Source organism: Rhodamnia argentea, chromosome 4, assembly GCF_020921035.1.
Source record: "Rhodamnia argentea isolate NSW1041297 chromosome 4, ASM2092103v1, whole genome shotgun sequence".
NCBI classification, from domain to species: Eukaryota; Viridiplantae; Streptophyta; class Magnoliopsida; order Myrtales; family Myrtaceae; genus Rhodamnia; species Rhodamnia argentea.
In genome coordinates, this window is record NC_063153.1 from 17,411,085 (window position 1) to 17,437,021 (window position 25,937).

General features: G+C 40.5%; 5 protein-coding genes and 1 long non-coding RNA gene across 12 annotated transcripts; 1 reads left to right on the top strand and 5 right to left on the bottom strand.

Annotated features, from left to right (window-relative positions):
* Window positions 1-403: 403 nt before the first annotated feature.
* Window positions 404-23,191, top strand: LOC125314605. Its single transcript, XR_007198086.1, has 3 exons — window positions 404-415; window positions 4,513-4,516; window positions 22,856-23,191. It is a non-coding gene; the product is annotated as an uncharacterized LOC125314605 (long non-coding RNA).
* LOC115750959 (L10-interacting MYB domain-containing protein) lies at window positions 1,012-6,337 on the bottom strand. 7 transcript variants are annotated; one of them, XM_030688590.2, is made up of 9 exons: window positions 5,668-6,337; window positions 4,626-4,966; window positions 4,406-4,556; window positions 3,695-4,032; window positions 3,449-3,599; window positions 2,791-3,116; window positions 2,570-2,720; window positions 2,104-2,444; window positions 1,012-1,729 (listed from the first exon to the last, which is right to left on the bottom strand). In XM_030688590.2, the coding sequence occupies exons 2-9, from the start codon at window positions 4,956-4,958 to the stop codon at window positions 1,205-1,207; spliced, it is 2,316 nt and encodes a 771-aa protein (XP_030544450.1). In that variant the 5' UTR covers window positions 4,959-4,966; window positions 5,668-6,337; the 3' UTR covers window positions 1,012-1,204. The 7 variants fall into 7 exon arrangements, with proteins under 7 accessions (XP_030544450.1, XP_030544449.1, XP_030544448.1 ...); XM_030688589.2 differs by having other exon boundaries at window positions 2,791-3,113; window positions 3,695-4,035; XM_030688588.2 differs by having other exon boundaries at window positions 3,695-4,035.
* Window positions 6,461-9,686, bottom strand: LOC115750962 (ubiquitin C-terminal hydrolase 22). The gene is made up of 3 exons (XM_030688596.2): window positions 8,576-9,686; window positions 8,007-8,125; window positions 6,461-7,532 (listed from the first exon to the last, which is right to left on the bottom strand). The coding sequence occupies exons 1-3, from the start codon at window positions 9,340-9,342 to the stop codon at window positions 6,748-6,750; spliced, it is 1,671 nt and encodes a 556-aa protein (XP_030544456.1). The 5' UTR covers window positions 9,343-9,686; the 3' UTR covers window positions 6,461-6,747.
* On the bottom strand, window positions 12,971-13,587 carry LOC115750966 (probable steroid-binding protein 3). Its single transcript, XM_030688602.2, has one exon. It carries the CDS (start codon window positions 13,516-13,518, stop codon window positions 13,216-13,218), a length of 303 nt encoding a protein of 100 aa, XP_030544462.1. The 5' UTR covers window positions 13,519-13,587; the 3' UTR covers window positions 12,971-13,215.
* Window positions 14,356-17,999, bottom strand: LOC115750979 (ER membrane protein complex subunit 4). Its single transcript, XM_030688618.2, has 6 exons — window positions 17,715-17,999; window positions 17,560-17,616; window positions 17,009-17,162; window positions 15,720-15,817; window positions 15,511-15,576; window positions 14,356-14,761 (listed from the first exon to the last, which is right to left on the bottom strand). The coding sequence occupies exons 1-6, from the start codon at window positions 17,841-17,843 to the stop codon at window positions 14,723-14,725; spliced, it is 543 nt and encodes a 180-aa protein (XP_030544478.1). The 5' UTR covers window positions 17,844-17,999; the 3' UTR covers window positions 14,356-14,722.
* LOC115750978 (monogalactosyldiacylglycerol synthase, chloroplastic) lies at window positions 19,434-25,764 on the bottom strand. The gene is made up of 8 exons (XM_030688617.2): window positions 24,826-25,764; window positions 23,740-23,912; window positions 22,317-22,478; window positions 22,102-22,243; window positions 21,526-21,750; window positions 20,982-21,044; window positions 20,832-20,906; window positions 19,434-19,880 (listed from the first exon to the last, which is right to left on the bottom strand). Exons 1-8 carry the CDS (start codon window positions 25,354-25,356, stop codon window positions 19,647-19,649), a joined length of 1,605 nt encoding a protein of 534 aa, XP_030544477.2. The 5' UTR covers window positions 25,357-25,764; the 3' UTR covers window positions 19,434-19,646.
* Between the last annotated feature and the right edge of the window lie 173 nt (window positions 25,765-25,937).

Consider the following 25,937-nt stretch of genomic DNA (forward strand, 5'->3'; position numbering starts at 1 on the left):
GAATGAAACATGCATCGGTGGAAGGCAGCCTCCGTGAAAACTTATCACACCAATTGGGTGCAGAAAAAACAGACAGAAAGGAGTAAAAAAAGACAATCATAACAACAAAGAATCAAAAGAAGAATCCCGACGACAAAAGACACTCATGCCAGCAAAGAATCAGAAAGGCAATCACGTCAGCGAACCATAATATCGCATTGAATCGCGTATTATGCGGCACTCAAGGTCAATTGCACCGTAAACTAGCATGGACTCTTGCTTGTATCAATATATATTACAATCGTCTTTTAGCGGTCGCACTTGGTGTACTCCGATGCACCGTGAGTTTCTCACATTCATTTGCAATTTGTTAATATCTTATAAGCTACCAATCATGCATATATAGTGAACGGACGAGGAATGCTATTTGGGTGACGTGGTTTAAGTTCACTAGTTTTCATGCATTCTCATTTTTTTCCCTTTTGGTTAAGAGTTGGTAAGTAAAATTTCTTCATCGTTTTTGTCTTCTCTTTTCTTTTTGTTATGAGAGGTGTTGCGTGATTTTCAAAGACTATTGCTTTTATGTCCGATCCTTGAGCTATAGCAGGAATTTATCTCTTGCTATTGTTCTCCTTCTGTCAATCCCAAAACAAAGACTAAAAATTTGGTTCTTGTGAAAATTCTTCAAGTCTAGTATCTCCTGACTGGAACGATCAAATGATGGAACATAAGTCATTGTTTCCAAATGATTTTAAACATGATCATTGAGTTGAAGTCCCAAATTTTACTGGGTTAACTATATACGTATCGCATTTTATAGTTGATTTTATTTAACCAAACACAACAATATACACGTGATATGTGATTATAGCACAAGGGATGATTCTTTTTATATAGTCTCTTGACATGTTCTGCCACACAGCCCCGTTCTTCATCTCAAGTGATTTTCTTGACCCCATTGGCCTGGTCTTGTCTCACTAAAATCTATCATCATGAGCAACCAAAGCTTCAGAAAGCTTCAGCTTCCAAACATAGGCTCGCATCGTTCTATACAAACTGCAGGCAATGGTTAGTATGAGCTTCCCTATCTATTAACATTCCAGATCCTGTTCCTAGCAAAAGTCACCTCCAAAAAATTTTTGAGTATCAACCATTTCTGCCTTCATCTCCCTTAGTTCAGGACCATAAACCACATATAACACTTGAATTGAAGGGCAAGCGAGGACTATGGCCGCAGCTTTCTTAACAACCATTTCTTCCGCAGTGGAGCATCAAGTGCCAAGAAGGTCCTGGCTTTTCTTTCTTCCTCCAAAAGATCGCAAGCATCCAACAGGATGTCGTCGTCTATGTCCGGTATCTCTTGAAGCGCACTAATTGCTCCTTCAATGGTATAGCTCTTCGGCTCTCTCCAATTCACTGAAACAGGTAATTCGTCCACTGTAGCACCTTCATTGTTATTGCCTGAGAGAACTCCCTGCATTTCCTCGGTTCTCTGCAGTTTACTAGCAGGACCATTTTCATGGGATGGCGTGCCTGGTCGTTTTCTCAGTGGATGAGAAATGTGATAATCTGCTGATGGAGATTGAGCATCTGTACATCCAGCATCTCCCTCCAAATTTTGGGCATCGTGTATACATGTTCCGGGGTCCTCACTGATGAAGTTTCCCTCCACCATATTAGAGTAAATCTTGTGTGAACTGTCGTAGCAACATAAAACTTTATCTCTGTATACACAAGCATCTGGATCAACCTGCAAAATTCCACAACTCACAATTAAGTAGCTCAATACCTGTAAATTTCTACAGAAGTTTTCTCTGTTACTAATCATTTTGGCCGGACTGACAACGGTTTCAATTTCTATAAGTTAAACATACTATTCTAATTTTCAGTAGGGATGGTTAGATTTCCTCCCCATAGTTCCTGAATAGAAACCTTTGCATTTCACAATCTTCTGTGCTACATTCCTGAGATTTTTAGCATGAGATCATGCGAAGGACTGGGCCATAATTTGCTAAAAAAGAGATGTGACTAAAGCTGAATCATGGTGGAATGCTGGAACAGGAAGTCAAGTGATTTATATAAAAAAAAAAGAAAAAGGCCGATACGCTCAGAAAGGAACTTGACCTTCATATAAGCCTCCCAAACCTCACCATCTGCAATTAACATCTGCTGCATTTCATCCCATGCAAACCCACCATGACTAAGAAGTTTGCTGATGTCATCATGCTGCTTCATCAAGAACATATAGCGACTTTCTAAATCAGATCTGCCACATTGAAGTCCAAATCTTTTATTGAAAGATGTAATCATCCGAACCCATGCTACATCATCCAACGTCGAACCATTCTTATTCCCTCCATGCCCTATCTCTATCAAAAGGTCAGTAAAATAACGATCCATTTGTTCTGTCCATTCTACCACTGAAGATTCATTCCTCGGGGAGTATAAATGGTTAAGCTCGTCACCTACAAAGAATAAAAGAGGCATCATTTAGAAAATCTGATTTGATGATCCAAGTCATGTCGTGTTATTCTCATCACTAATAAAACATCAACGGTGAACCCACTCCAAATTCCCAAGAATTACGTACCGGCCATCAAGACGGATATTTCACAGCTGGGATCTATACTATCAGCCACACGGTTATATCTTGCATCAGAACTCCTTTCTCCAAAAATCACACAGAGTTTGTGATAGCTCGGGACTGTTCTGACTCTATAAGATCGAGCATCAGGGTGTTCCTATAATGATGCACATAAGAGACTGCATAACAGAAAAAAGACAATCTCATAAAATGAGGATTAAATTCACCTTGATATAAGCATCCCACAACCGATCATCAGCTGTTATCATTTCCTTTGATTCATCCCATGAAAACCCATCCTGTTTGAGAATATTTCTTATTTCATTGAATTGCTTCCTCAAGTATTTGTACCGGTTCTTGAGAACATCTTTCTCATAGTTAGATTGAAAATTTGCATTAAAATGTGCAACCATGACAGTCCAAGCCTGTGTTATAAACGTCTGACCAAGCTTATTTCCTCTGAGAGTCTGGTCCAGTAGCAAGTCAATGAGGTGGCGGTCCATAGGTGGTGTCCAGTACGTCCTTGTGCGGTCACCAGTACAGGATTTGTCTACCAGAAAATCAGAAGATGGGTCATATAGACATCCTACTAGTTACAAAACAAACCATGTACGCATCAATCAGATATTCAAGCCTTTTGATATGTATGAACTACACACAGGGAACAGACCAGAAAAAAATAGAGGCAGGGAATATCAATGAGGTTAGGTGCAACACATTGGCAATTGAAACTAGAAAACAAAATAGGCATAAGAGAAGAAGTAAGCTGTAAGACGACGAAATATAATAAGAGTATCCTTGAGTATTCATATGGAACAAAGAACAAACCTCATAATTACTCTGAAAGATGAGAGAAACTAATCAGAAAAAGATAATCCTTCTCACCAGACTTTCTTCCCGTGTTGTCATCTTCAGGGTTCTTTTGCTGATCAAGTCGACTCTGAGTCCCATTATCACATGCACTGCCGTAAATTAGGACCAGATCATCGTAGTTTGGTAGGACCTTGGTCCTATATGTTCGTGCATGCGGGTTCACCTATAGTCATTGTATGAACATCAATTATTTAAAAAAGAAGAAGAAGCAGTGAAGTAAGGAGAGAGAACCCTGTACTAATCTTGAAGACCGCATACCTTGATATAGGCATCCCAAACATCATCATCAGCAGTGATCATTTGGCGTGTTTTATCCCATGAAAATCCATCTTCTTGGAGAAGAAGGGTGGCATCGGAGTAGTATTTCCACAATTTCTTGTATCTATGCCTCAAAACCCTCTTTCCATACTGAGGACCAATTTTTTCATTGAACAAATGAAGCATATCCGTCCATGCCTGCTTGGTAAATGTATCACCAGACTTGTTGCCTCTCCCTACTTGGTCCAGCATAAGCTCAAGAAAGTATTGGTCCATTGATGGGGTCCACTCTGTCCTTGAACGTTCTTTATTTAATGGCACATGACTGCTTGCCCCATCTACTAAAGCTTGAGATTTAAAAGTTAGTATGAGTTTGACATATTCTACTAGCTGAAACAAGCCGAGAAAATAAACATCACATTGACAAGGCAATCTATTCACCAAGAGATGTTCTGTATTTGCTTAGAAAAATTATGGGATGTCTGGAATTTTTGTGGACTGCAAACTAAAAATTGCAAAACAAAAATACGTGGTATTTAATATTGAGACGAAAGGTTTGTCCAAATCACAAAATAACCAGTCCTAGGCATCCAAAGTTTCCTTGTGATGTTGATAACAGTTTACCCCTTCTAAAAGTAAATCACAACATAAACCATCGTCGCTCCTACACACTAAAAATTGGCCATAATCATGAGGCGTTAAAAAACCAACCCATATTTACTCTCTGGATTTCATCGTCAAAGTCCACATCATGACTTGACCGGCTGTATCTTCCATCGGCGGATGTATATCCATAAATTAAACATAAGTCACTAAAGTTCAGTACTGATTTTGTCTTGTAAGTGCGCGCTTCTGGGTGAACCTGCATCATTTGAATAAAGTTTCAAATCAAGGCATAGACACTTACTAAAAAGTAGCCGAGGTAATTCACCTTGAGATAAGTGTCCCAAGCATAGTCATTAGCAATCACCATCTCACGAGTTTCATCCCAAGAAAATCCATTCTGACCCAGAAGATTCTTTACATCGTTGAATTGCCTCCAGAGATTTGTATAACGAAGTTTGAGAACATCTTTATCATATTGAGATCCAAATTTGGCATTGAATACGGCAAGCATGTCTATCCAGGCTTCCTTATTAAAAGTATGACCAATCCGGTTTCCTCTGTGCATTTGCTCTATCATAAGGTCAACAAAATACCGTTCCATTATAGGTGTCCAATATGTCCTCGAACGATCACTGCTCACAGGGATTTGACTGTCCATTTATCTCCCTAGATATTGGATAGAAAATGAGAAATCTTATTAGAAGCAGAGAGAGGCAGACAGGCATATTTACAAATAAATTTTGAAAACAAGCATGGAGGAGACTGTGGCAAAAGAGTTTACTGTAATAAATCTCTTCTGCGTTAAGCTCTCTTGAAGGCAACCTCAACACAGGATGTTCAGGTGACAAAAGTGTAGTCGTTGTATGGATACAATACACCGAGATGCCTCAGGAAATAAAACCATAGAAGATTGTCCAACAAAATTTTGAGCGATACAAGAATCTTATTCTGGTCTTGTCATCGAAGAAGGCGCATAACTACACTCAGAAGCACATGGTTAAGGAAAATACATAAAAGTTGACTGCTAACCTCCTCCGAGACTACATGGAATTCACAGAACACCAGAACCACACCAACCCATCTTACAAGACATTCATATTTTAGATTGTAATAGCGTCACGAAACTAACAAGGAGAGCTAAGGAAATAAAGGGAAATTCTGCTTGACAAACACTCCGACGCTGCAAATTTTTCTGCTTTTACAGCTATGATAGGAGCATCACACATTGGAAGAACCAACTTTCTCTTAAAGGGGTATCGAGAAAGATTGGATTTTTTTTTTTTCGCACCCGGCAATGGCGAACGTTGAACATACTCAGACATGCAATGGCAAGCACGCGAAGCTTTGTGAATGCTCTGTTTCTTTACCTGTTTGTGACACTGTGGAAGGAGGAGGAAGAGGAGGTGGTGGTGATTGGTGAGTGGCACTTCCGTGGAGTTTGGCGCCTAAAGGAAATCTGCGAAAGCGAAGAAGAGTTAACCCTAATCCGGAATAACACCCCTCGACAGGTGTTTGGTTACAGACGCCATTCTCTCTCTCTCTCAGCTATCCCAAGTCTTTAGGGCATTGAAACAGTGCTGGGCCTGAAGCCCAACATGGAGGATGCATCTGTCAATCCCATATTTCATACTCTTCTTCCCTGTTCACCGTCTATTTCACCATTCAAGATGGAAAAGAACCAAAAAAGGAAAACCATCAAAGGCTTGAATTTTGGAAACCAAACCGAACCAAGATCTAGAATTGACAACGTGTGTCTGTAGATTAGTTGCATACCCACGTGGTAAGGCCATTTCCCCCAACTCATTTTGGGAAAAAATATGTGGACAGATGTGTATAGTTGGCGACAGTATGTAATGCACTAAGCGTTTGGCAAAGAGAAGCGGAACTTGAAAAAAGCAAGCGAAATGCTGTATGTTCGGATTTGAAGGCTTAAGAATGGTTGTTTTGTTTGGCCTGTAGCGGGATCGGAGTTTTCATTGCTGAGGTTAGTAAAATAGACGCTTTATGGAGGCTGATGCTGTGGCTCAGGTTGGAAGGCGCGGAAGCAGAAGCCCAAAACCGTGCGATGCGTGTGGGAGCGTGCACCCGCATGAGAGAGAGAGAGAGAGAGAGAGATCCATCTTCGATACATCAACAATCTGAAAGAAAGCGGATGAAACATTGAAGCCAAATGGACTTTTTCATAATGCTGCTGTGTATTAGTAGTGAGGACAGAGTACACTATACATGAATGAATCCCATAAAGAATACTAAGCACTTAACAGTGACTCTGATGATACTGTCCAAGCAGGGGATGCTCTAAAATTATCTTTGCATCTTTTTCCCATTTTGGGGTTCACCCCAATCACATAAACCTCCGTCTCTCCATCCTTATGTCAACCATCACATGCAATTTGTGTCGATCTCCATAACCACCCTATTGAAAACACCAATCAACAGGCCTTGCTCTAGCAGCAACCTACTACTGACATAAGCGAATCCCTCCGTGAGGAAGTTGGTGCACAACCAATTTCGTCATTGGCTTTGTGGTACAGCATCTTCTGCACGTAGAAGATCATGTAACATTGTGATGCTCGGACAGTCGCCTCATCGACCTCGGTTATCCAAGCATCATCGCATCTGTACCATTGATTTCTTAAGCGCAGATAAGTCACATAGTGTCCAGATTCCAGCATGCCAGAATGTGTAACAACAGCAAAGATCTCATATTCAGCTGAGATATCACATTCATCTCCCTCAAAAGAAAGGATTCTATTCCCAAGCCTCTTTCTGATAATCGAGGAGGACAAGTAGGGGCTCATGTCCAAAGAGAAAGGGAACTGTAAATGCCAATCTATTTTCCTCGATGTTTTCCTTACCAATGAGTGCTCAAACCTTTTTACCTGAAGACACAATGCCAAAGGGAGCCTCCCGATGGACAGTTGTTTCGAAGAATCTTGCCTTTCTTGACAATTTTGGCAGTGAAGTTTCTGGTCCGATCCCAACTTTTCCGGTTTAGTGAAAAGATCCAAACATCCAACAAGGGTGGATGTAGATATGCTTGTGCTTCCATTCAATTTAGAACCTTTATTAGTTGTCTCTGTTGAAAAACAATGACTCGGATCCAAGTGAAGTGAAATGTCCATAAAAGGGTCATAGGTCGTGGAAGTGAATCCACAAGTCAGACAGGTGACATCTGATCTCAACAGGCCAGAAAATACCCTGTGAGCTATACATGAACAATCTCCAGCACCTGAGAAAAAGAAAAGATATTGTTAGTACATGAGATAATACCTAAGCAACTTCATGAAAGTGCTGATTTATCTTCAGATCATTAGACTAAACTTTAGGTAAAGCTTATCTCTGCTTGCCACTAGTAATGTGCAAAACACAGCAGAGAACTTCATATGTGCAGTCCAGGATGTCATGCTAATTACTGCAGATCCAGGAATGTATGTAAGCACTTTCGTAAGACAATGTCCATATGGAATTGACATACATACACATGCACCCAGCTCAGATCCAAGAGCAAATTTAAACCATATGATCAGAAACTTCTTATATTGCCCCCACGATAGAGTGAACAAAATTAGAGAATTGTTAACTAAGAATAACACTACGTATTGATGCTCCCAAATGCTAGTGCAACTCGCATGGATATGCATTATGCACAGAAAAATAACAGATGGTATGACCAATCAAGCATGAGTGCTCAAAACTTCCATACCTTTGTTCATGTCCCTTAGTTTGTTCTCCGTTTCATGGATACCATCCAACAGCGAAATGAAAAACTCATGAGCATCTTGCTGCTCGTAACTAGCTAGATTTGCTGAATGCTGCCACCAGCTTCAAAACAACAGATCCAGTCATCAAACAGTAAACAATCTCATAATTACAACAATGTTAAAGAAAAAGACGCTATACATAAGCTGTGGAATCTGATGAGGAACACATTCGAAACACTACAATCAATCTTTCTAAACCAAAGTTGAACTGATGTATTCACATTCATCACAAAATGGCACCGCTACATTTCATTCAATCAGGGAACTAAATCTCCTCAGAGTGCTGCACACAATCAACGCTTCATCAAAATAACTGATTTTCAGCTTTTATCTTAAGTAAGTTGATTAACCTGATGAGACACAACCAAGAGTACTAATGTGAGGCACAAATGATGATATCACAATCATACACAAACACAAATGGCAAATCTATTTTCAAAGACTGATTCTCTATAAGCTGGAAAATTGAGCTAAATGCAAAGGATATCACCTGGAGATAAGAAGTACACACCTGCACAGAAATTGAGCTGGGCTATATGGGCCTCGATCACCCGAAAACATGGCCGAGAAGATAATGTCAATGTCACAAAGTAAACAGGATCGATCTAACGATCTCTTCTGGCAAGCTCCACGGTTATGCTTATCACTAAGGAAGTAATTCCTCAACGGAGGGGCATGTAACAATGCTTGCAACACAGAATTCATGAAACAGGTGTTCCCCAAATTATTCAATCCTCTCAAACCCATCGGATAACAAGACTTCGCCCTCTGATCTCTCATACAAGACAGCTCCTTCCACTTCTTCAAATCCAAATCTATCGCAGAACTCAATCTCCTCCTCTTACTCGATCTCTCCCCGATACTCTCAAAAGCATTTCTGTGAACTATCAGGTCCTTTTTATACTTACTGATCACAGCTGAGTCAAAATCAGGATCATAGACCTGATCACGACATCTCCCACAGTAAAGCTCGGATCTTTTGACGTCGACAGCTATGTCGTGTCCACAATCGGATTGGGTGTGCAAGAGGGTGTGATCCAAGCAAGAGACGGAAGAGCAAATCAAGCAAAGGTAAAGTCTTTCGTGATACCCATTGCAGAAAAAGCATGTGAGTATCTTCTTATCGGGCATACAAACTATGGTGTTCCCATTTGAGCCAGTTACAAAGTTGTTCCGGAGGGAATCATAGCCAGTCCGACCGTATTTGAGCTTGTAATCAGCCAAGTGATTGCAGGGTTTGGGGACAGAGCATCGAGCTTTGACTGAGCACAGGTCCATAGATAGAGATCCAAATCAGGGTCGTTCGCGAGAAGGATACGCACAGATTAATCGAAAAGGAAAAGGGTATCTTGAAGGTGTAATCTGCGGCGATAATGAACTTCAACAGCGGAGAAAAAAGTACAGAGAGGCGATTGAAACCAAACTAAGAAAGAATGATCCGATATGGATAGGAAGAGTTGAAATGGAATGGATTGGATTGGATTAGAACCGCAGTGTGGAGACTCTGTCGATTTGGGGAGAGAGAAGAGAGATTTCACCAACTGCTGGGGAATGACTTAATGGCGAGGAGAAGAAGGTTCTCTTTTAGATTGGTAGACCGACTTGCCATTCCTCTGTGTCCACACTGATGGAGCAGACCGGCCCTTTTGCTTTCCTTTGTCTCCCACTACAATGTCCAAAGGAAAATGCTTATGACACCTTATTATCGATACCGTATAATCTTAATTGTAAATTCACATATCATCGTCATCTATTTTACATAAAATACTCTTTGATTAAAAGGTCGTGTGGTAAAAAATAACTAACAGTCAAGCTAGCATCTTTCATGTCAAAAACGTTTCGTACCCACATAAAAAACGTCTCGTATCTATGTCACTATCACAGCTAGAAAACACCGATCAAAGTTATGAACACGATATCAAATTCAGAAACTATCAATCTTAGAATTTCAAACCGTGAATCACCGTAAAAATCATTTCTAGGATGAGTTACATGTCTCATGTTTCGGATCCTTTTGGGTATTCGGATCCAATATAAACGAACGCAACACGCATGTTTATCAACGACAGATTTGTACAAGATACTCCAATTTGAGACACTAGTATGTAAACAAAAAGCGCTAAGCTCGTTGAGTGCAAGAGTGCTAGGGCAATTACAAGACCGATAAATAACCTTTTCAGCTTTGTCTGCAATCTATGTGGGATATCAGTAGAAGAGATCGAATTTATAACTTTTGTTTCATTGTTGAATGCTGTCAACTCAATATAATTCGATTGTTTCAACAATGGCAATACAGGTAACCATCGAAGTGCCATATTTCATGAAATTTATGGGCTACAGATTCCGAAAGTTTCGTTGGAAAGAGACTTTAGAGCTCAACCCGATTGTTTCTCATGCCAATTCATGCCTTTTAACTTCAATTCGATATCTCCCTTGGAAAGTACTTGTATCGACTATACGATGTACCACAATGAAGCGTCGCCAAATGCTCAATATATGAGCATTGACGATTAACGGAGCCATGCTGTCACAACGTAATCTATCAGATGGACACCAAGTTGGAGAACAAAATCTGTTGAAAAGGCAAGAATTTGGCAATGGGGAGTCTCTCTCAGGCTTATAGTATGTGAGGCATTGATAAAGGTCCTCCGCGTGAGATGTTGGATTACCAAAAGCTCGAGACAACATTAAAGCTGAACAATCATGATGTCTCAACATGGAATTAATGTGCGGATGTGGATCTAGCTGTTGAAAAAGCAGAAATACAGGCAGTAGCGTCTTAAGTCAGCTCCGGCCAACAGAATCGATGAAGTCCATGTGCCTCATTGCAGAAAGAAACTGGAGATGGCACCATGGCGTAGTGATATTTGACGAATTCTGCACCAAGATGGTCGACCCAAAGTCGCGCGCCACATCTCAACCTCTACACACGCACTAGCAAAGGAGGTGAAACGAAACATTCGCCGCTCGACTTGTCTCAAAAGAAGTGCAATATCAGCAAAAATGATGCATCTCTGAATAAAACAGAAAATTGAAGATCAGAAAATGGATGAAAACAGCCAGAAATAGGCATCGATCGTCTGTAACAGGCAGACCCTTGTGTCGGAAGGCAAAGTCGAAGATGCAGAATTATGGCTCTGATTCGATCAATAAGTGAAAATGAAAAAGTTCATGGGAGATCCACTGAGAAATCAAATTCCAAACAGTCCTTCCATGGTAAAGTCATGTATAAAATACAGTACATGCAAGGGTGAGGTTGCTTACTCATCCATCACAAGAGTATACTGTGAAGGTAGGACATGTCATTGCTTCCCTCCAAATAATTGAACTGAATCAGGTGGAAAAAGTAGACACTAATCTGGCAAGGTTTTGGTTACCAACTCCCAACTCAAGATTTAAAAATGCTGTCAGATCCAACCAAATCAAGACATTGACTCCCAACTCTAGGACCAATCAAATCCCAATTGGACATCTAGCTTACACCCTATCCACAACCGAAACCTCATCATAGGTGCGCCCTTTATGGTAAAATTACTTTCCAGGCGTTCTTGGGGAGGGATCCCCGGACAGGTGAACATTTACTAGGACGAGGGTACCAAAGCATGCTTTGGCTGTATAGTAACAGGGATGTTTGATAATCCTCTTTGGAGCCTCAACAAGAGTATGATCTCCAACCTGGATGATGTACATGAAGATTCTGTCAAGCTCTTAACGCTCCTTGGTCACAGCAATACCTTTACAGGCGTGTGGCACATATCTATACTATCAAGTGTAACAGTCACTGGTCATCCAGTATGTGAGGTTAATGAGAGATCTATGGGAAGCTCCTCTCTTTTCTGGATAATCCCCTCCGACCTCATAGCAAGAATAAGAAAATGAGGTTAATGGCCAATGAATGACTAACTGACACGACTTCAGACAGTGTGCGGACATCTAAGAGTGCTCTTCCCTGAAAGGAGAAAAGACCTGAGCATGGATGGAAAAAACCTTAGCATGGACGGACTGCTGAAATACAGGTGACAGTGTGAGACAATCATTGCTTTTATAAAGAGATGAGGAAGATGAAGAACACAATCGAAGTTCCTCTGAATGAATAGAATCATTCTTTATAGCAGACTAACAGTGACAATAGCTAAAAGGAAGATTAATCCTCCTACCATACTTGTGCAAACTTATCTAAAAAGTTCCCTTTGGCACCTGAGACACTCATTATCATATGGATATGCGAAAGGCCAAATCTAATTTCTCGAGCCGTACGAGGAGAAAACTTCATATACATTTTTGTTCTTGATTCAACACACTTCCACTTTAGTGTCCGAGTAGGAAGATCCAACTAATACGAATCCTATTATATCAATTGAATTGAAGTAATGAGCCGCTCAAGTCTTGGATTAGAACAAATTACTATAATTCATCCCCTCCTATATATGCTTGTGAGAATAATTTGATAAGCCAATGATTTTTTTCCACGACCCCTAGATGCCAAAGGCATCCTTGTGGTGTAATGGGTGCTACTCTCCTATGCGCTATTCATGGTGCTACATGTCACCCCTCTTCCAGGTCCCCGGATCACACACACTTGAACAAGCATGATGCAATAGAACTCATCGATGTATTTGATAGCTTCTCTATGACATAATGGAGCCATTTCTGCTACCAACAGATAGGAATCATACAACATATTGCAATAACAATCTTAGAGCCACAGACCACATAAAAGGGCTTCAAATCTTTCAAAATCCAACAAAATCATTCATCTCGAGCTATACCATTAGTGCCTTTATGATGAGATGCCCAGAATCCCATCGACTACCGACAAAAATCATGATTCACCCGCCTACCGACACGGCGAAAGGATAGCACACTCGGGCACGATCAGACAATGGTGCATGGGAAAGCCTAGACCAGTGCAGAAGACAGTCTACCATACATCACCTTCTTTATTTTCCTACTAGCACAAATCGAAACAGTCGAAAGCCTAAGATTATTACAATCCTTATTCAATATCCATACACGATATCCACGTAATGTCTTGAGACATTTCCAGCATCAAAAGGCACAACAACCTTATAACACCACACGAGTAACTCCAGTAATAACAGGACAAGAGAATACATGATGCGGATTAACTAATTAATCAGAGATTAAGACTTAAGAGGCGACACGACCGACGACAGGGTACTTAGCTTCGAACTTCTTCTCCCAGTCGTTGAGGACGCCGATCTCCTTCTCGGAGAGGCCTTCGAGGGAAGGAGAGACGTCTTCGTCGTTCTTGCTCATCTTGGCAAGAGCCCGGCTTGCGTCTTTGCCCGCGAACATGGCGTACGCCCCGCCGGGGCCGTAGAACGACTTGCCGGTGGTGACGTCGAAGACCCGGCCCTTGATCGCCACGTAGATGGGCTTCGAGGGGTCCGTGCCGTTGAACTGGATCAGCTCGCTCGGTTTGAACTCCATAGCTCGACCTGACGATATGGTATGGCTTTGGTGTGGTAGGAGTGACCCTGTTCTTTAAGGAGAGAGAGTGAGAGATTGCTTGGATCCGTCACCAGTCACCTCATTAAGAAAATTGGGCCCACAGCAAAGAGAAAACTCCACAATGGAGCGGACAACATTATTACCTTTTCTTCTGTGGTCGAAGGACAATATTCTTACCTTAAAAAATATTTTTTTAATATAATAATTAATAAAAAAATATTTTTGTTTAGCAACAACTATTTGAGTCTAAATAATTGACTAAATATTTTCCATTCAATTTTTATCGATAATATATGTGATTATGTTTTAAAAAATATTTTCCTAAATTACCCATTTTTCTGCAAAATGAAGCAATCCAAAAACTCTGATAGTGAATGTATGCTGACATATGGGTCAGGAGCACAGCGACGTGAACACTCTTTGGTTTACGCATTAGGTGCGTGTAGATATTGGCCGCTAGAATTTCATCTATTCTATAGAAAAGCTACAGAAAAGTTGATTCCCACATGTCGTGACTTTCCCTATGACCCAGCCCATTTAAAACCGGATAACATATTTTTTTTCACATAAATAGAAAAGTCTCCCACTTTCTTCTTCTTTTCTTTCAGACCAACACACTGATTTACGAGAGCACTAAGCATTCAGTCACAACTCATTTCAGTTGCGCCGACAAATTTACCATGTTGGAATTCTATTGCCAGAACTCACAAGCCATCATGATCGGCATTTGCCAAGAACCACTCACAAAATGCACACATACCTGTATTTGCTTTTGCTTAGCCCATATATCGTGCTTGCTACAAGATCAATCATATGTTACTAGGAAATCAGAATCTGATGGATGCTTAATAAACTACAGTAATCAGAGTTCAACCATCCTGACAAAAAAGTCTTAAAGAAGTGACAATAGATGAAACAGTGGATGAACCATCATTTTCAGATGGTGCCTTCTTAATGCAAGAGTGGCATTAACTGGGGAACTAAGTTTAGCATCAGTAACCACCAACTCATTTTCTCGACAACTACAGCGATGCTGATGAGACCTTGGTAGATGATCAATCAAGACTGCACCACTCTGCCGAGGACGGATCCAAGGATAACAAAATGGCTAACGGAGAAAAATTCACACCAGCACTTCCTCCCATACTTGGAGATTGATCTCGAAATTGTAGGCACTGTTGCGTTAATGTAGAGGAATGCCCCCACCTGAGTATTCGACCTCCTGAAATACACAAAACATTTTTCACATTAGCCTTCATAACAGACTAATACCATGTAGCAGCCAAAAAGCAAAGGCATATCCTGCAGGAAATTTACATGCCCTTTGGCCATCTATGTTGAGTGATGAATTCATGGTAACATAAATAAGTAGAATAACAAGCTAAGTTTGCAAGAGTCAAATTTTAGGATATTCAAGCCCCAACATTTCTGGGGAAACAAAAAACCAATTCATGTCCTACTGAGTGTCTACTTGGTGTAGCCATGGTTGTGTAGACTGAAGCAATGCCGTGAATTGACATTACTTGTACGTATGGGGAGACATGTTCCAAAATTGCAATATCTCAAGGTTGGGGCAACACAGCTATCTAAAAAAGTATGTAAGCTAATGCAGCTGTGAGAAGTTTGCCCAACACCTCGTGAAAACTACAACACCTCTTTTGCAGCAACCTGCAGTTAGAAAACTGTACCAAACATGCTCTTAGTTAGGTTGCCTATGTGATCCTATGATTCCTACTACACCGGTACATGACAATTAATGTTATGCAAGGCTCCTTACACGAAGGAAATGAATTACAATCTAAAATGTTTTGAACTCCTATCATTTATACAGATATCTCTGCCACTGATTTCCTTTGAACAATACACTAGTTGAACAGACAATACAGGAGAAAGGTCGCAATTCATCCAAAATGAAATTTTCAGCCACAGTTTCCTAAGGAAGTGCAGCTTGCAGAAATAGTAGAATCAAACCTGTGCTGGAGGTAAGGATGATACCCAATCTGATGCGTGTGTAGGAAGTAGGCCAAGTGTATTAAGCTGCCAAGAAGAAACAAATTAACACAAGAAAACATACCCCAGATCTTTCTGTTCTCCAGATCTGCAGGGCCAAGAGAGAAGGACCCTCCTCAAGAAATGCTTCTGTGGGTAGAGGGAAGAAGTCCCTAATGTAAGCATCTCACCTTCCAAACACCAAGTGCTAAACCTCCCAGATTGAGGGCTATATAGAGTAACTTTGGCACAAGAAGTTCAACCTTATTGTCCTTGTATGGCTCAAAAACTGCCATGTGACAGAAAAAGAACTTTCCTGAGTATGACAACCGACTAAAATACAATACAACAAGCAGAATAGGTTAAGAACATTAAGGTCCCCTGCAAAAAGGTCCATCGAACAATCCACTTTCAAAATAGTTCCACAAATCATTCATGGACCTTTATTTATGTACTCAAGCAAACACCAACCAGATATCCACAAGTGTCAATTTGATACCCACACTTTTAGTAGCTTGAACTTGTATTGCTACTGCTTCACCTGCTATTGGATTCATGCCCCTCTGGCAACCATTCACAACCCCAAAAAAGCACCCAAAATAACAAAAAGGAAGGAGGGGAGGGGGGGACTCTGCTCAATTTTTATGACTACAGAGGCACTTCACTTCACAATATAGATGCCAGGGCAGATGAACCCCACCAGATGTTCTCAGGCACCTGACTCACTCTCACAGATTTCCACTAAGTCTCGTAACAATATTATCCAGATCTCCATTTAATTAAGCAATGGTAGCATAGCCAGGATATAATCACAACACATTCAGTGGTCAGAAAACCACATCAGCAACTCGCAAGAAGTTCACCTTTGTGATGCTGTTGGATCTCTAACTTAGCATGCGATTGAAACCTTATACACTCATTTTGGAGGCTATTGTTGTATGTTTTGATCAGGTACCAAACACATATTCAAGCAGATAGTACAATTTTGAGACAAACTAAAAAGAAAAAAACAGAGTCGAGCAGAACTTAAGCAAGATTCATTACTTGTACACCCTGCTAAGCCACAGATGTTAGGGCATCAGTTAATCACGTTCGATAGTCAACGCATCCCCCGGGTCAATGCGAACAAGCAAATGTCTATGCCAATCCACTACTCGAGATTTGTGCACGTTTAGTACTTCTTTCCACGAAGACAATAGATCGTAGTTGCAAATGTAACAGAAGTACTTCAAGCCATTAAAAAACCACAGGCCAATCTATCTACGAGGCATGTACTAAACGGATTCACAAACATGGAAACTTATAAAAGAAGAAGAAGAGGACATATACAGGATTAATACTAGCTATGTCTCAATTTCATGTTGGATTAGCAGTATTCTTCTCAAAGATTAATAGAGAAAAAACACACAATCTAGATCTAAGAGCATGCATCAAGCTAACCAATAAGGAGTGAATCATTCATGATCAGTAATTAGCTTACCCTTTCCAACTCCCTGAAGAGCACTTATTGGCTGCCAAAGGGCTGAAAACGTGATACCAATGCTAAAGAGATGGACAGTGCTTCCAGACATCCACATCATGAACCCCATCATCATCAAATTCTTGAACGGGGCTTGCGCCACCTCCCACGCTTTCTGTTTAGAAATCACAGGAGAACAATTCGCACCTTATCTTATTGATGCTCTGACTGAAACTCTTCCACCACATTGAATTACAACCCCCCCCACCCCCAAAAAAAAAAATAAAAAAAAAAACAACCTTTTGTTTGATTAAATTGTTTAAGACTAAATTACATGGACCTTTATATATCCAAACTATATGTTTTCTACATCCTGATGTTTAAACTGAGAAAAAAGGCCGAAAACGATAAGTATAGTGGTTAGAACTGAATCTTAACACTTACACAGGAAATAGGGGTCAAAACCACGTTCTTCTATATTCTTTGTTACGTTAGCTCAAACATATACAGTTTCAGATCCAAAGATCCTCACAAGACTAGTAATAGCAGTTCCGAAGAGGAAGGAGGAGTACCTGAGCTTTCCAATTAGCTTCAGCGTCCTTCTTTTGTCGAGTGACCGCAGAATCTTCCTGCCAACAAAAGGACAAGGAAAATGATTGAACAAACACCCGAATTCGATGCCCAACCAAACAAATCAAGAACGTGCGAACTCAACCGACGAGCGTACCTGATCGAGAGAGGCGCGAGAGAAACCGAGAGGATCGGGGATGTCGCGAGAGGCGAGCGAAGTCGAATTGTCGGTGAAATCGATCGCCCACCGTCTCCCCATACCCATCACCCCTTTCCCCTTCTCCATCTCCACCTCCTCTTTTCTTGGGTTTGGCTTTCACTTGCTCGCCGCCGGTTTTGGTCGCTCCGCGATCGATATCTGCTGATCTTGCTGGTCTTCTTCCTCTCCTCTTCCGCCCTTATCTCGCTGGTGGCTTTTTCCTCGAAAGAGAACTCAGAGCAGGCCTTTGCCGTTTTTGATAGGCCGAACGGAGAAGACGACGAAGAAATCGTTAAGGCCTTTTCCGGCCCAATACCACCCTCCTTTGTTCTCCCTTATTTTATCTTTTCTGATAAATAAGATTTTAAGATTTTCATTCTAGAAAAAAAAAAATTCATTGGCGAGTTATTTGGCTATTTGTTGAGCAATCAAAGAATAAAAATTTTGAAATTTCCCACGCTTTTGCCGTTACGTGTAAATAATTTTTTCGGAAATCGAGATATTCTCCGCTAAAATTGATTTAAAAAAAAAATGGAGGTTCGTTTATGTTGCCCAGACAGAATTCCGCCCGTTTGCTTTTATTTTTCAGGATAAAGTTGGGTGTACTATTTTTTTTCATATGACAAAACAGATTTTGTTAATTGATGATTCAGATTTGAAATGGGAATTCATGAAACATCGGCACATGTTATGCTATCAAATCAATTGGTACCGGAATTTTTAACAAAGGCTAGTACATAGATGAAAGAGACTGATATTGAAATCCCAAAGTAAAATATAGTATTCTATTAAATTAAAGTCCTTGAAGCTTAAGGCGAGAAGTAGAATCAACTTGGAACTGGAGAATTACATAATGTCCTTTATTTCCTAATGAATAGAAGAGTTTTCAAAGATGATGCTGAGAATCATTGGAATCTACATTTCGATTTTAATGTGTTCCTTTTTTTTTTTTTTTTTTGGGTTTGGGTCTATTTTATCATATTCTATTTTCCAAATCACAGTATGCGCGTTATGTGCTGTATGCAGATTGTGAAACCCTGCTTTCTCACTCATGCGTCCCCATCCCTAACTTTGTTGAGAAGCTGGGAAATCGAACTAACCACCTCCTCCTTCACAAGTGGGAAGGGTGGCCATTGGGGCCAGCGATTTTCTACTGTGTCCTTCGATGATGACATTCTGTGAGAATTTTGTACAAGAGGTTAGATTCTATTTCCCAGGTGAAAGACAAACATGAAATCCAAGAGGCCGGCCTCTTTGTAAGCCTAGCATTGTTTCCAGGTAGGTACGTTAGGATGACCCTGAAGGGTCTGATACCAGGACAAACCTTAAAAGTTCACCTAGTCAAGACAAAGATTTTCCTGCTTCTTCTCATTTAGTTCTTCAGTGTTGAGTGACAAATCTGCCTACAGTTATGATGGAAATGAGCTGTATCGAGCCAACTTGGCAAGTCGAAGCAGGTTCTTGCTGCTCTGCAAATTGCATGTATTAATACCAGGTACAAACCTTAAAAGAGATGAAATGTTCACCTAGTCAAGACAAAGATTTTCCTGCTTCTCCTCATTTAGTTCTTCAGTGTTGAGTGACAAATCTGCCTACGGTTAAGATGGAAATGCGCTTGCGCTACATCAAAGTAACTTGGCAGTAGAAGTAGGTTCTTGCTGCACAGTAAATAGCATGTATCCAATGCTTTTCTCTTTTTATTAGTAGGAGGATAACTCACTCCTCCCTGAAGGATTACACAGACCTACATTATGTATGATTCAGCGATGAATATGAAACCACTACTGTTACAAGGAATCAGTATCGTTGGAAAAATCTACATCATCAAAAAGCTTCTCACCCATGTTTCCATCAAACCATCCAGCCTAAAAGCTGGTCCAGGAGATCAAGCTATGTTGTTTTGTACTGAGGTACGAAGCTTCTTTGCTTGACCAACTCGTGGAGATCATGAACAATCTTGAACACCGCATCAGGCCTAGCCAGCTTCAATGCATTTTGTGACATGGCCTTGAGCTCATCCGCTTTCGGGCCGAACCATTCTGCCACGATGTTGGCTATCTCTTTTGGTGATTTCGAGAACTTTCCAAATCCATTTTCCACAACGTACGGCACATTTCCCACTTCCTGTCATCAGCGAAGTTAAAAATTAGTCGGAGAGGCATTACAGAATTCAGCCAGCAATCATTAGGAAAGTGCAGTGGAGATACACTCCCATAAATGGAGGGAAATAGATTAAGAAAAATTCACATTTTCCAGAAAGGCAAAAGACATAAGCCAGGTTTTCATGGAAAGCCAGGACCCAGCTCAATCCAAATTAGCCTACAGATCATCAACACCATTTGGTCCTCCCACAATGACCAACCATTTTCATGAGCGCTTCACAGTTGTTCCCTCACAAATGAAAACCACCTTAGGGTGCCCTCTCAATCTATTCCCAGTTGGAGCTACTTTCATTCCCTTGGCAGTGGCATGTGCGCACACATATATTTTTCAGTAGTTCCTTTACTCAAAGACAGCATTCTCATCTTTGTCATTAGATAAAAACCACAACGGCTTGGTTTTTTAGCTGCACTGATTTTCTGGAGATAGCTTTCCTTGAGCATGTGATATATCTAATCTCAAAGGTGATCAACTCAGCTTAGTGGCTCTAGAAAAGAGGTGCAAAACATAACATCTGAATGCTATATATAGTTCATGTTGTACAATGATCATCTGTGCCACTTCACAACCTCCAGTTGTTTATTCATAATTACGTCTTATATCCATGGACAACATAACAAACTCGGTAGATCCTTGCACATATTTTGAAAAATTACATATTCACGTTGTAACTTTATATCTAAAGGACAGCGAATTTTTCAGAAGAAAGTTTCAGCTCTCACTTTCATGATTCATTTGTCTACATAGAAATGCTACACCTATTCTGTGAAGTGACACGTTCCTTGGAGAGGACAATTGGGTACAACTTGTATCACCCACAATATGCACACAAATAAATCTAAAATGAGGATTCTTTGAAATGGTACTAAACTGAAAGAGGGCAAAAAGAACATTTTACTTCAAACCAAGAATTACCTGCCCTGCTATATAATTATTAAGAATGATAGGGAGACCTCGAATCATCGCCTCTGCAATGGTCCCAGGGCCCGCCTGAGAAGACACTTATCAGTAGACAGTTAACATACAACATGGGAATCACACGTTCAATGGTCCTAATAGGTTTACCTTTGTAATGATGCAATCACAAGCACCCATGCATTCCTCCATTTTGGTGACAAACCCCTTCACCTGGATAAACACATGGAAGAACAGAAGCATGCCAGTTAATTCATATTTCTTTCATTCTCAACAATCTTATTACTTGACTTTCTGCATAAGCATTGCAATCTTTGAAGTCATATTAACAGTGAACAAAAGCATCCACTGGTAGCATATAAAAAGGGAAAAGGGAAAGAAAAATGCAAAATTAAGCTTGCAGAAGGACATAGAAATAAGTCAAATTTGATGGACATTATTAGAAAATCAAAACCAGATATCCTTCATTTCAAAAATTAGATGTAAAAAGTTAAAAAAAAACAATCAGAGGCAGCTCTCATAGCATGTGAGGTTCATTTGCCTGATAGAAGTATGGCTACAAGCATGAAAAATGATGGTAAAAGTATGCTATGTTAGTATTTTCCTTTCAATTGTACGCAGGAAGCAACACATTGACAAAGGCAGATGTGATTGGGGCTGTAGTAGTGACTTCAAGGATAGACCCATCAAATACCTGAACAGGAATCTTCCAATCAATTGAAAGCAATCTATTGGCGAGCTTTTTGTTGCGGCCGCAAATAACAAGGATCTGACCAATTGGCTTCATAAGATCCTCATCATACAATGCATCACCTAGTGCACGAGCAGTGGCTTCAATTGGACCCATTCCTTCTCCTCCTCCCATCAACATGACAGCTGGAAGATCCTCATCCATACCCAGTTCTCTCCTTAGTTCATCCTATCATCAGAAATTGAAAATGGAGCTTAAGGTACATGGATCTTCCACAGGAATCAAAATTGTAGCGAAGCGGTTTAATGAAAAAGGCATGTACTCAACCCAATTTCAATTGATTGGTCATAGTTTAAAAAGAACAATAGCATATAATCAAAGTTCACAACTCCATTCTAATGTCAACAAATGCCCGTGCCGGAGCACATTCATATATGAATGTTCCTAAAATAATTAAATGCCATAATAAATTTTCTAAGACACAATCCAGATCCATAATATAATTACAGCTCCAGCTAAAAATGCTACATATCTGTCAAGGAGATAAGACAGCTTAACATATGGAACCAAGTCACCAACCTTTGGCCGGACAGGCTTAACGAATGAAGGTCTCACAGGAAGGCCATACACCTTAATCTGTGAAGGCTGCAATCCAGCTTTCAAGGCCCTCTTTGCTACCTCTGCTGAAGGGCAGTAACATCTAGTCACAAGCTTATGGAACCTGGGCATGGAGAAATCCAAATCAGAACCACACTGAAAATCTGAATTAACAAGAGCAACAATGTTTGACAGACCATGTAGGATGGCAAGTGCTTAAATCTGTGACAACCGTGGTAAAAACGATCTTCTTTAGAAGACCCTTCGCCCTTAGAATACGAAGCGGAACATGTTGCATAAGTGGATGCACACTAATAATAATATCAGGTTGGTACTTCATTAGTCCTTTGGCAACCTCTCTGCAAATAAGCAACAGGATAAGATGAGTATTCATCATTGTCACGACAGAGCCACAAAAGAACATATAATTAAATCAATAGAACCACTTTGCTAACATTATGCGAGCATTTGAAAAACAAAACAAATGTTTTGTCGTAATACATAACTGCTTGATCACCAAGCACATCTGATTATTGTTCTTCTCTTCTTTAACTGAGTTTGAACAGGTTTCCCTTGACATTCCAAGCCAAATAGGACTCCTCATTTGTGAGAAGTGACTTTGAGATCTGTCTTTGGTTACCATAATTCAGCCACATATTCAAGTTAACTGGCAGCAAATGATTCTATCAACTGACAGGACATGCTCTAAATGTAATTAACCTTGTCATCTTTAAAGAAAGATAATCCATGTTGTATATTTGTATTTGAAAGAAAGAGGTTGATCTCATTGATTCTATCATGATACAATCCTCTTCCTGCTGAGCACTTGCTCTCGTCCATACAGCCCTTGTAGCAGTACTTTCGAGCCGTAGTACAAGTTCCTCTATGGACAGTTGCAGGATAAGTCTTCTCATTCCCACTGCAAGTCACAGCCCCGGGGTAATAATAAGTCCTATTGTAAGCCATTGGCCGGCCTGTAGAAGTTGCGTCGGACAATGGGAGGATCCTCTTTAATTGATCTATTAATTTTGACCATCTTTCTTTGAAGACTTGCAACGAGTTACTTCAGCCAATGGTGACTGAATTATGGTAACCAAATAAACTAGTGCCGATTTTTATATAAACCTTTCTACTCTAGCTGATAAATGCAGTGGTAAAATTCGATTTACAATGCATCTTGCATAAACAACTCAGATGAAATTGGAGAGAAGCGGATATAGGAGAACTACTGTGCCTTACTTCTATGAAGCCAAAGAGTAGGACTACGAGACTTAATGACAAAATAAATTCCGCTAAAAGAATGCCATTTATATATTAAAGTGTGCATAAACGTGAATTCAATGTGGTAAACATATTAGCTACCATAGTTGCAGAAAATAAACCAACAGAAACTTGAGGTACATCCATAAAAGCAAAAGCTTGCAAGGCCGTAGTTACTAGTTCTACTCCTAGTACATCTAGATTTGGGCTTTCCCTGAGTATGAACAATATCTGCACATGCCTAGTAGTAGTGGCACCAAAGGCTCAGCAAGAGTAAGTTTTAGCACATATGAAAGAGATAAAGAGGGATAAAGTTGACGAAGGGAAGATTGGCAGCACATGCCTATGACAGAAGCTCACCGAGCTATAAAGGTTGAAGTTGCAGCAAAGTTCGATTGATGAATAATTCTTGGAGCACTAGCATAATAGGTCATCTTCCACAAGGGCCCGTGTTTCACTAAGAAGTTGTAGCTTCTAGGTAACTGGTTAAATGGCCAAGGTGTATGGTCTGCCCACAAATCAGTAACAAAAACCTGCAATAAGAACCTTTTAAACACAACATATTTTATCAACTAATCTGCCATTTGCGACACACATCACTTTCGCCAAAACTCATTTTGGTCCATGAATTTGCAAGTCAATGGAAGATTGTGGATATGAAGAGAGGAGAAAAACATAAAAACTTCTGTCCGCTTTTGACTTAAATCCCAAATGCAGCTTTTGTTGTCACAAAAGGATCTTTATTTCTTCTGTTTCCATCAGACATACGAAGTGCCCGCCACCTTGTTGAGCATTAGCCAAAATCTATAGTTGATTTTGGACCTCAGACTTGAAGACAAAAATCTAGAATCATGTCACTTCAGCAACTACTATACTCCAACAAAATGAATCTCATGTGTATGCTAAACTCCCATGATTTATTAGCCATATGTTTATCAACACTTTCCATGTAATAACTTAATCCAAATAAAATCATTGTAAGCAGAATTATATTTAACATTAACAGGAATAAACTTGACATGGCGTAACCTTTTTCCTATCATGGACTAGGGACAAAATTAGCCGGATGAGTGCATTAGCTTCACACCCGCTTATTCAGGACAAACAAGAAGTTGAGGCATTGTTCATGATCCCTCAGCAACCAAACAAAATCTGAATAATGAAACTAAGTCCTATGAGTTAATCCGCCAATATTGACCCAACCCGCTTATTCAGGACAAACAAGAAGTTTATCAGGCAAGGCATTGTTCGTGATCCCTTGGCAACCAAACAAAATCTGAATAATGAAACTAAGTCCTATGAGTTAATCCGCCAATACAAACCCAACCCGCTTATTCGGGACAAACAAGAAATTGATCAGGCAAGGCATTGTTCATGATCCCTCCGCAACCAAACAAAATCTGAATATTGAAACTAAGTCCTAAAAGTTAATCCACCGATACTGACCTGATAATCATCCCCAAATTCTTCATGAAAAGCTGCCTTGATAGCCTCTGCAGAAGCCCGATGGCCGCCGCCAGTATCACTCATTAAAATGAGAACTTTCTTAGGGGTATCAGCCTCAACACCATTGACATGTACCCCATCATCCACCAAAACACCGCAGCCATCATATCTCAACCCATTATCACAATCCCCATTATTACTACTATCGCCATTGCCGTTACCTGAATTAACCTGAACGGAAGCAAACCCAATTGGTATCCTCTCACAATGGAACCTAATAGCCTTATCGAAGTCGCTCAGGAACCTGCGAATGCTCGAAGCACTGCCTCTGGTGCTCAAACTCAAGGAAGAACAAAACTTTGGCCTCTTAGAACCGATCGAACCGTCAAAGTAGAGATAGTTAGACAAAAACGAAGGGTACCCTCCAGAATTTAAAGGGCGCGAGTTTGAGTTGAGCGCGAAGCGACCCAAGTGGGACACCAAATCAGAGAGAACACCGGGTTCTTGATGAACCGTCGAAGGGTGACTCATGGTCGGTCTTTCCAGCGATCCAACAGGCGTCAAAGCAGTAGCTTTTTCACTTGGGTTGATCAGTCCATGGTGGTCTTTATCAAATGGGAATTAGCCAAAGGCACGGAGAAATTGAGTGGAAGCGCGGTGGAGACCGAAAAAGAAGAGGGTCAAGCGAACGGAGGGATTTTTATAACTGGGACTTCAAGTTCAAGAAGAGAGTGAAATGACAGGAGGAAAAGAAAATTCAGCGAGGGGTTTGCAACCACAGAGAGAGGATTTAGGGGGAGAGAGCGAGAGAGAGCACATTCTGGGAATTGATGAGAAAAAAGAACACCTTTATTTAAGTGGGAGGTTGAGGAGCAACCAAGGCAAAAAGCAAAGAGCAAGATCAAAGAGCAGGCCGAATCGTGTAATGGATTGGGTTTGGTTGCGTTTTGGCTGGTATAGTCTTTTTGAGCCATTCAAAACTTATGTCTGAATTTTGGTGAGGGAGCCACCACAGTCTCGTCTCGGCCGTGGGAGCGAATGGGTGCACGCCAGGTCAGACACCGGCTTCTTTGGTCATTTCGACGAATGATGAAAATGAAGACGATGAGCAA